The sequence below is a fragment of the Candoia aspera genome, chromosome 5 (assembly GCF_035149785.1).
Source record: "Candoia aspera isolate rCanAsp1 chromosome 5, rCanAsp1.hap2, whole genome shotgun sequence".
NCBI classification, from domain to species: domain Eukaryota; kingdom Metazoa; phylum Chordata; class Lepidosauria; order Squamata; family Boidae; genus Candoia; species Candoia aspera.
Window position 1 is genome coordinate 48,123,394 of NC_086157.1, and position 11,362 is coordinate 48,134,755.

General features: G+C 41.9%; 1 protein-coding gene across 2 annotated transcripts in view; it reads right to left on the minus strand.

Moving 5' to 3' along the window:
• MAP3K15 (mitogen-activated protein kinase kinase kinase 15) overlaps positions 1 to 11,071 on the minus strand; it is a 74,216-nt gene extending 63,145 nt beyond the window's left edge. For both annotated transcript variants that reach the window (XR_010068063.1, XM_063305151.1), the window contains exons 1-2: positions 10,241 to 11,071; positions 1,029 to 1,168 (exon numbers count right to left, since the gene is read on the minus strand). Coding sequence is in view for 1 of the 2 variants with exons in the window: in XM_063305151.1 (XP_063161221.1) it covers positions 1,029 to 1,168; positions 10,241 to 10,580 (480 nt within the window). In the remaining variant the exon portion in view is untranslated. The remainder of the gene's footprint in view (positions 1 to 1,028; positions 1,169 to 10,240) is intronic.
• Between the last annotated feature and the right edge of the window lie 291 nt (positions 11,072 to 11,362).

The window sequence follows — 11,362 nt, forward strand, 5'->3', positions numbered from 1 at the left end:
CAGCCAGCTTCCAACAAGCGAAGTCAATGGGGAAGCTGGCAGGAAGTCACAAGTCATGGACACATGATGTCGCACTTAACAACCCACGGTGATTCACTTAACGAGAGCTTAAAATTTTTTAGGTTCTTTTTGAGTCTATAACTACCTTAACTCTTCTGTAATACATAAAGTAGTTGATCTGAGATGTAGTTTATAAATAGCTTATAAATACACCCAAAATAAATAATTCTTTCTCTTAAAAAATGCTAGAAATATAATCAACAGGTTGGAACTATTTTTCATATATGGTTGTAATACTGTAAAGTCCCAAAATACTGAAAAATGACATAGCAGAATAGAACAGATTTTGAAGGTTGTAATTTATTTATTTATTTTTATTTATTCTTCAAACTTCTATTACCGCCTATTGTGATTCCATTTCAACCTGAGATATTCCTGTTAAATTTCACCAAATCATATATTCCTCCAAAATTTATTGAATTAGCACTGTATAAGCTAACAAATGCAAGGATTTTATATGCTTTTTATTGGAAGAAATTCTTGATTCCTTCTTTGGGAGAATGGCTAATTAAATTGTGGAAGTATGCTTTGATCTAAAGAATAACTTCCTATATAAAAAATAAATTGGATATATAATTTAATTCTAATTGGAAATCATCCTGGCATTATAATGTCATATACAGTTTGGTCACATCTGAGATTTGGGGTTTTTTTCCCATATAAAATAAACTTGATTTATAATTTATAATTTATTTATAATTTTTAGCATTGATTTAATGTATTATTTTACTAATTTTGTTAGTGATTTGTACTGAATTAACCAAGTATGTTCAATGTAAAGTCCAATAGGGATAACTATCTGTACCTTATCTTTTATTATCGGCTTATCTTTCTCTTTTACTTATACTTTTTCATGTATATTATTTTAAACATTTTTTTTAAAAAACACACATCTATATATTTATTGCAGCTGATTATAGTAGCATATTTTTTAATCTTTCTAATGTAACTGCAGAATAAAAACATACCTTCAGTGACTGAGCAGTATCGGCATCCATGTCATGGTAAAGTATAACATTATTGGCCATGTCAAAGCTTTCACGTACCCCAAGGTGGTAGAAGAGGGATGGTTGCCTGGAAAAATCACTCATATCCACTACTGCAACATCTGCAATAAGAACATACAATAAAACTAGGGAAAAATTGTATGGTGTTATTTCTAAAGTTCTGAGTTCTGAGACTAGAACAATTTGTGAGAGAAACAAGGTTCCCAGAGCTGGTACTGCCCTTTTGGCAAATAAAAAGGTAAAAATGGCAACGTGAAATAATTTCTGTAACAAACTCCTGGCCCTGTGGTGTAAACTGGTGGGGCTGGAGATTTCAGACTTTGGAGATAAATCAGCCGTGCAAGTGATAAACAAAATCAAACTTTATTTAAAAAGAAAAGAGAGCTTCTTGTCAATAGGGTATGTAAATATTTGCCAAAACTACCTGCTCCCCGGCCCTAGATAGGTAATGATTGGTGGATGTTTTTCCACAGCTGGTGACATACAGGGGGAAGGCCAGAGAAACAAAGCTAGGAAAATCCCCTCCCTTAACAAGCCCTGTACACTACCACAAAACCACAATAAATAAGGTTCCCTGTGACAGAAGAGGGACTGGCAGTGGGGCCAGCAAATTTTACGCAGGCAATAGTTTTCTACTGGCTCATGGTCTAATAGGTAGTACATAAAATGAGCCATGTTGAAGAGCCCTAAATCTGGATACACCCCACTGATTCTGAATTTAGATACCCTATTACTTCATTATGCTATAGGTCTGAAGATGAAGATGGTAATGGCAATATTATTTGCTATATCATTTAAGGGACTGCCTGTTTACATCAACCCATCTCATTAGGTCCAGCAGGAGAGGCATGCTCTGGGGCCCATATGCTAGAGAACGCCATCTGGTGGGGCCCAGGATTCTCTTCTTTTCTCTTTGAATAAAAAAGCAAATTTAAATCAATAAAAACACAAATGAGAAAATATGAATACATAATATGTAATTCTTAAAGACTAATTATTGAAGTTGCAGATATATATAGGGATAGATACACATGCACACAATCATGCACATATTGTGGAAATACAGTTAGTTGTCGTTTAGTGACTGCCTTGGACAGCAACCATTTGCAGTTACAATGGTGATGAAAAAGTAACTTTGCGACCAATGCCCATATTTATGACCTTCTCAGCATCTCCATCTCTCAGTTATGTGTTCGCCATTATGGTCAGTTAGTATGCATTCCTGTGCCTGACCCTTTTTTTTCTTTTCCTTGCCCACTCACAGAGTGGAGAGATTGCTTAAATAAGTATCTCTTCCTGAGCTGATTTTCTTAGCAGTGCAGTGCTTCCCTAAAAAGTGCTAACCACAAGTTAACAGGTTCAGCTCTGTGACCTTAATTAGTTGATTAGAACCCACCAGAAGCCTTGCAGCTGCTGCCTGTAACTGACAAGACCCTAATCAATTTCACACTAAAGGCTTTTGATTGCCCCCTAAGTAGTTCATGGCTCATAGCTGTGAGCATGCTAGGCAAACAGCTGCTGCTAGCACATTCTTTTTAATGTGTATTCCCCACTGCAGCTGCTGCCTGTAACTGACAAGACCCTAATCAATTTCACACTAAAGGCTTTTGATTGCCCCCTAAGTAGTTCATGGCTCATAGCTGTGAGCATGCTAGGCAAACAGCTGCTGCTAGCACATTCTTTTTAATGTGTATTCCCCACTGTGTGCCTACTCACTCTCTCACCCTAACCCTTTCTCTCCAATGAGTGTAAATCCAAACATCAATTCTCTTTTTGCTAATTATCCCAGCGCCAGTGTGAGCACTCCAAAGAGTGAGGAGTGGAGAAAAAGTGCTATAAGATTTACCCTTTTACCCGGCTTCCTTGTGAGTCAAGTTCAGAAACCTTTCCCACTGTTTGGGCTCACCCAGCTGTTTGGGGTCACATCCTTCTGATGCTGTAAAGCAAAGGAAAGCTGAAGTAAAATCGTAAGCATAGTCGCAATCACGTGATTTTTCACTCAGTGACTACTTTGCTTAATGATCAAGTTGTTGGTCCATATTGCAGTCACTAAACAAGAACTACCTGTATAACTACACTTTTTCCCATCACACTATCTGTTAATACAGTAAATTTCAGTTAAGGTGGTTTAATCATGTATATGATTATTTATTTTCTATCCAACCTTTATTATTTTTATAAATAACTCAAGGCGGCAAACATACCTAATACTCTTTCCTCCTCCTGTTTTCCCCACAACAACAACCCTGTGAGGTGAGTTGGGCTGAGAGAGAGTGACTGGGCCAAGATTTCTGGACAATGAACTAATTGGAACACATACATAATACACACACATATACACACTATGGTGTTGAGTTACAATTGTACTCAAACACTAGATCTACCATAATTTTCCTGGAACACTCATTACTGGCTAAAAATAACAGAGCAATCTGTTTCCTGTGAATTGCATCACCCTTAAAGTTATACCAAAAATTATCATTTGTATTTTATAATGCTGCTACAATTAATACAAGGATTAGAAGTGGTATGTCAGTCCTTCGTGGTAGGCCAGGTCAGGAAACAGACTCCTCAAAACTGTCTAGAACTCAACGTTACTGAGATAGGCTGTAGTAATAGAATCTTGAAGGCCCAACTGTGTTTTCCCTTCCCTCTCTCTTGTACCGCTGGGAGTTATGGCAGAGCCAGTCTGAGTTTCTTCCTTTTTCGTATTTTCTTCATTTCCCAGGTTTGAAATATGTTGTTGTAAATGTTGTCTTATAGTTTCTCCAAGGTTATCTCTATGGCTGTCCAAGTAATACGGTTTACATTACAAACATTGCAAGTTTTGCTACTAATTTCTATCAAACTGAATCTAAGTAATTCAAACGGTACAGATCTTGTTATTACAGAATTTCTACTCTATGCATCAAATAAGTTATAGAAAGAATGTGTGATCAGCCTCTAAACAGTTAAATATATTCCATGTCAATTTTAAAAGCTGTTACCAACAAAATCTAACAAACATCTTCCCTGTTATGGCCTTTACTGATCCCTTGACAAAGTATCCTATACTTCTCTTTTGTCCAGTTCAGATTTAACAGCATCACCTAGTAAACAATGATCTTCCAAAACAGAAATATGAAGGTAACATATATCTTTGATTTAAGTAATCACCACCCAGAGTTGGTGAAAACCAGAGTTGAGCATCCTAAAAATCAATAAAAGGGAAATAAGCAAAAAAATAAAAAAGTAAAAAGTAAAATCAGCCACCTGAGAAAGCTCTTTTTTCATTTTCTTGAAGAAATCTATGTCCTCTCTAACCACTTCAGGGACATTAGCTAATTTTTGTGTGGTATAAAAATTTGTCATGTTTGCTGTAAGTACTGGCTAGAAAAGAAATTAATTGCCAGTGATTCAGCCCTCATGCACATATAAAATTAGCCATTGCATTCACAACTTTCTGCACTTGCAAGCTTTTACCAAACAGGAATTGCTAGTATAAAATACAATGTATACTAGTATATCAGCTGATTCCTGATATACTGAGAACAGTAAGTTTTTCTTCAACTTACAAAGCCCAATGATGCCCAATTCTAGTACTAAGTGAAAGTTTTGTGGCTACAGCCATGGACGCAAATGAGAAAGGCCTTTCTGTGATCCCAGTATGGAAGGAAAGGAACATTACACAACTTGCAACTGAGTGAATCAGGAGTGCTAAGAAAGCTGATTGCTTCCCAAGAAGGTTTACAGTTAGAAGGTGAGAGGGCTATTAACATCCAGCTCAAGGAGCCTGGCCACTGGCTGAGCGCTAAACAGATTCTTGGGGTCGACCTTGTACACCAACAAGGAACCACAGTTATTCCCTTTTTTTCTTGTATGGTGGACATGCAAAGCCTACATTCTCCCTAGTTCTCCTGCAGGAGCTGCTTTTCCTTCTCATCTTAACAACTGGAAAAGTTAGCAACAAATATTGAGACAGAAACAATGGTAGAGGTAGAAGAGGGAACCAGAGCCAGAAAAAATCCTGATCCTTGTCACTGCCAGTATCTCACCCCCCTGGAGAAGCATGAACCCAAGCACACTGAGGCCTGCCTTCAGAGCACCCTCTGTACAATAACATTAGAGCCAACTGGTTTAGCTACTTGCCTGTCTTTAAGATGACCTGTCCCTTTTCTACCCGTTTCTCATCTTCCATTGGGCAACTACTCAATTATTCTACAATGTAGTTGTTAAAGACCCTGCTGGTAAAGTTAAACTCTGCTTAATAAGCTTACAATATTAATTGAAGGGCGAATCAGCCATCTGATTCCAGATTTGTGAAGCCAACTACATACGCTGCTTTAGTCATTCCCTGGTCTGGGGTTTTCTAATTTGCTCAAACTACAGCCTATTGACCCAGATCATGCATTTCTCTCATTTTGCTCCTTAGATCAAAAGACTGGCTATTTTACCACTATAGCCAACCAACAGCACTCACCAAAAAATCAGAAATGGGAGGAAGTCTTTCACACACACACACACACACACACACACCCTGGTATCCCACAGATACATGGGAACCACGATGAGGAGGCAAGGAAGACAGCAACATCCAAGTACCACCAAAGGATAAGACAGGTCCTGAAGAGCCAGCTCAGTGAGAAGAACAAGATCCATGCCATCAATATGTATGCCCTGCCAGTCATCAGATACCCTGCTAGTATAATGAGCTGGCCAGTGAGGACATGGAGGCTGCCAGTGTGAAGACCCAGAAGTTCCTTACAATGTATGGAGATTTCCACCCCAAGCCCAACACCCAGAGACTGTACACCAGCTAGAAAGAGGGCAGGTGGGGTCTGGTGAGGGTCAAAGCCACCGTCCTGGACGGAACCAGAGCATCCAGGAGTACATCAGTAAGATGGCACCCAAAGATGAGCTGCTGAGAGAATGCTTGAGGCAGCAGCAGACATGGGAGAAAGATCAAGAAGAAGTGACATGGCAAGACAAGATCATGCACGGGATATACCATCAACAGATAGCTGAGGTTGCTGACATTGGGAAATCCTACCAGTGGCTGGAAAGGGCTGGACTAAAAGATAGCACTGAGGCACTCATCACAGCAGCACAAGAACAGGCACTAAGCACCAAATCCATAGAAGCAGGAGTCTACCACACCAGAGTGGTGCAGACTGCAGAGAGGCCTCAGAGACAGTCCAGCACAGAGTGGCAGGGTGTAAGGTGCAGGCAGGAACAGCATACACTGAACGGCACAACCAAGTAGCTGGCATTGTGTACAGGAACATCTGCATGGTGTATGGGCTAGACCCTCCCAAGTCCAGATGGGAGATTCCACAAAAGGTTGTGGAGAATGACAGGGCTAAGATCCTGTGGGACTTCCAGATCCAGACAGACAGGCAGGTACTGGCCAATCAACTGGACATCGTAGTAATAGACAAGGACCAGAAGACAGCGGTGGTATAGATGTAGCAGTGCCAAGTGACAGCAACATCAGGAAGAAGGGGTATGAGAAGCTGGAGAAGTACCAGGGCCTGAAAGAGGAACTAGAGAGGATGTGGAAAGTGAAGGCCAAAGTGGTCCCAGTGATGGTAGGGGCACTCGGGGCTGTGACCCCCAAGCTGGGACAGTGGCTCCAACAGTTCCCAGGAACAAAAACAGAGCTCTCTGTCCAGAATAGTGCAGTGCTAGGAACAGCAAAGATACTGCACAGAACCCTCAAACCCCCAGGCCTCTGGTAGAGGACCCGAGGTTGAGGGAGACACATACCACCCATAGGGGGGAGAAAGGTTTTTTTTTAATGTATGTTTACCTTATCACTTGTTATTTTGAACATGTAAAATTATTTGGAAGGCAACACATGAAATTCTCTGTCAAGTGTACATTTGGTGCCAATCTGTATTTGATGCCATATAATACATAATATGGACCAGACTATCATTTTCTATTTGATTTTCTTGCCTTTTTGCCTCATTCTTATTTTATTTATTTAATCAATTTGTATAGCAGCCCCCCCATCCCAACAAGTGACAATTATTTTTCACATATTCCTCCTACGAAATAAACAAATCACACTCACACATTCTTTCCAAGAATGTAATTATATCAATATGAAGACAGATGTAATTTCAGACAGTAACTTTATATTCTGAATTCCTACTGCATGAAATCAGATGAACCTACTGGCTTTGCCTAGAAACATTATGTTTTTCTCTGACCAGGTACCTTTTTCACACTGGAAGTAAACAAGTTAGGGAAAACATGCAGAGATTGGCTTTCGGAATTACTTCCACCCTCTGAATAGCAGCTCTACTCTGGGTCAAGGTCAGCAACATTTTAATCCATTGCCTAACTATTGTAACTTATTCATAGCCAAGCATTTTCTGGAAACATCGCCCCCCTGCACAAGACCCAGCCTGATTTGGTCTATGAACTCAATTTTTCTCATGCTGGCTTCTTCCCTTATACCAGATTTGGTCCTTTTCTAATTTTTGGAGAGTTGTCATGCTGAAAGCCCCTTTACATAATTTCTTTCTTCCATTCATTGGAGTGGAGAGAGTAGAAGTTCCCTACTGTTAGTTATGGGTGGTTCATCCTCCATTATTTTCCAACAAAATATTCTGCACCCTCAGAATCAAAATAAATGATGAGCTCAAGTCAGGAAGAACTACTAGACCAAAACTAACAAAGTTTTTTGCATGGTTCTCGCACAATGCATATGCAATGCATCACACATTTGAAACCAATTTTTTCTTGCTTTACTAAGACTCAACTTAACACACTGTAGTATTCCATGGTTTATTTTAATTGGCTTTTTCTCTATTGTATCTGAGAGTTTCCACTGTTGCTTTTATAATTCAAAACTTTTAGCTCAATGTATATTACAACAGTTTCATAAGGGTGTGGACTTCCAATTCTTCAAGTTGAGCTCCATCTGTATATTTGTTAAATACTATAAATTAGTACATGCAGTGCAAGAGTTCAGGAATAAAAATATTTTGTGGCTTAGTTCCTTTCTCAATGAAATGTCAAAATCAAGTAGTTGACAAAACTTTTCCAAGCATATAAAGGAGTGTCTTTTCACAGATTAAAGAAACAGCAGGATGAGTCAGTAAGAGGCAATAGCGGACAATCACATCTCAAAACAAACATTATGAAGGAAGAGTAAATGACTTGAGAAGATAATGAAAAAATGTATTTCTCAGTCTTCCTTAAGCAGATATGGTTCAAAAAAAGAAGTAAGAAATTTAAATAACAAAAGGCAGTATATGAAAAGGTGTGTGGATGTGGTAGAATTAAGGAAGATTTGCAAGGATGGAAAGATATTGAAAGACACTGTTAATGGTACTAGAATGAACCAAATTTCATGAGATTATTCTTTTCTCTCCTACCTTTAGTTTCTTCAGCTTATTATTTCTTATACTTTGCTGACCCAAAAGGGGAAAGTGTGGTACTGTAGATGTATATTTGCGCTGTTCTGGTTTTAGATAGTTTGTGTTTGTTTTGATGGAGTAACGTAAAATGTGTCCCTTTTCTGCATACTTAGAAATGTGAAGTGCTTCTACTTGCACACTGCATTTCAGTTGTCCAAATACATGCCCATCATTAGTATCATAATTTTAAGAACCAAGGTGCTATCTACTGCATTCTAGTATTATCCTGTAGTTCTGTCTACTATTAATTGGAAATAAGATTCAATCACATTATTTTCAGTATTCTAGCTCAAGCCTGAGAGATGGGAATAGAATCTGCCTTTCCAGCTATTGACCTTATCTGGGCTCAAACCCTAAGCAAAGACAGACCTAGCCAATGCTTTGAAAGAATACCAGATCTGTAATCTAGACTGGGAAATCAGAAAACATCTTAAGAGGCAATGGCAAAGTCCTTCTGTACTGTAGCCAAGAAAACTCCATCAATAGGTCCATGAAGTCACCAGGAATTCAGCTCAACTCAAAGTAAACTTTACCTTTCCCTCCATATAAAATCAATTCTCCTTCTTCTTTGGAACTAGATTCATATACTAAACTGTGTAGTTTGCTTATTTATGGCACAGTGTCTTCCACAACCATAGCTACTATTATGGGTGGGCACAGTCTTTCCCAAACATTCCTCAGTTGTGTGTGCCATGTAAACCAGGCCAGTATAGAATGGCTGTCTTCTTCAAGGCTGTCAAGCTGCATTCAGATAAGGTATTTAAAGCAGAGAGCAGTGATCAAAGAACAGAATTTCTTCTTTAACTCCCAGGTCTGACTTTGCAAAAAACCTTAGCACCCTGGTAAGGCATGTATGCACATCCCCAGGGTACAATTACTCCATCTCTATTGGAGGTAGCACACTTCTGAGGAATTCGCAAGGTTGCACCATTACATACTCACTTACTAGTGAGTCCCTAAACTCTTAAGACAGTTCAGAGATAATGTAAGCTGAGGTTAAAGTAACTACACAGCCCATGTGATTTGTTTACAGTGTAACCCCAGAAGCATGCACTGAATCCAAGGCTAGACTAATAATGAGGAAGCATATTGTGCAAAGACAGCAATTGCTCACAAGTCCCAAGGAGAGAGTGCTTTCAATGCACACTACCAGAGCTAGGCTGCAAAAACCTGGGGGATCCCTCTAAGGCAGCAAAGAATCAGAACGCTTTGTATTTGTTGCTGGGCGGGAAGGAGGGTGGCAGTCCAGAGGGCAGTCTTAACTTTACATGCAATAATTGTGCAGAAAAGTAGGCTTTTATTTATTTACAAATATTTGATGTCGAGAAAAGCGGTACCTTGCACGTTCTCTTGCATTTTTATACCACTATTACTCTGGACAGAAGCCCTCATGGGTAGGTCAATCTGTGGTTACTCAATGGTTAAGTAATCTCGGGATTAGAGGTCAGGGCTAACAGATCAGGTGGTATACATTAACCCGAGAAAAGACTCTCTCTCTCGTTTCCCCCCCTTCTTTTTAGGAATTCAGTAACTATGAACAGTTCCCTTATCTCGTTTCAGTCAGCAGGCTCGGAGACGTGACCTGCCGCTTCCTCTGCTGGCTCGACCAGCCGAAGAGCTCTTTAAGAACCGACTCTGATCTGCCTGTTATCGCAAACGCGCGGCTGCGACAGGGCGGCAGCTGGAATGCCCTCGGGGGAGTGGGGGGAGACGGGAGGCTCTTCCCGGGCCGGTCGCCTTCTCTCACGGCCGCCAGCTACTCACCCGCGTCGTAGAATACGTCTAGCACGGCCGTTTCGCCGAAGTCCAGCTCTCCGAAGTTGACCGTCGTCAGCTGAGCTCCCGCGGCCTCGCAGGCTCTCATCAAGCACAGCAGCGCCCCAGCTTCGGGGCTCCGCGCCCCAGGGCTTCCTTTGGGGTTCTCGTGGGCCACATACACGGCTCGTAGCGACCGCGGGCGCATGAGCGGGCCGTTGCTCGCGTCTCCGACGATGCCCGAGGTCACTTCGGAAGCCGCAATTGCTTCGGCGCCGTTCGGAGGGCTGACCTGCTCGGCGTCCCCGCTAAGTCCCGGCTGCTCGCCGCTGCTCACGTGGTTTTTCATGGGGCCCAGTAGCCTGTGCTACGTGGGCCAGGGCGTGCGGCGGGATGGCGAACCCCCGCGCAGGTGGGGGGGAGGGGAACGGGGGTTTCGCCCGCCCGCGCGCCTGCTCCGAGTCCCTGGCGCCGAACGCGAAGCGAGAGGGGCGGCCGAGCCGAGCAAGAAGTAACTTTCCGGCGTGCAGCCGAAAGCGGAGCGAGGGAGACAACGGCGGTACGCTAGGCGGTGCCTTTCTCCCGCTGCCCGACTCAGCTCGCCTCCGATTCGGAGCGGAGCTCCGGAAAGCTTAGACAGCGCTCTAGCTTAGCGAAGTAGGTCGCCGGCTGTCGCCTGCCTGCACTTTGCTTCTAAAAGCGGCTCTCGGATCAGCCCTGGCGGCAGCACCTGCCTCGACCTCCGTCTGGTCTCTCTCTCTCACTCGGACCCTGCCAATGTTTGTCCACCGCCCAGCCAGCGGCGGTTACTGATGCCCGCTAAGTTTGAGGGGTTTAAAAGAGGCGGAGTATGGCCGGAGTTAAGGGAGGAAGGAGAGTCTCTTCGGCTCCTCCTAGGAGGATGGCCTGCCTTCCGTACATACGTTGTTCTCAGCCTCTGATCATCTCACAAAATCGCCGTTAGACTGTTTCAGATATTCTAGGGTCTGTATCACAGGTATAGCTAGCGGCTCCTCCGCGATGGAATCGTTTAACGCTGTCACTCAAAAGTTTTTAAAATAATACTTGATTAGGGGAAATGTTTGTTTTCAAACCGGCTGATTACTGACACCCGTAATTTCAAAATAGGAA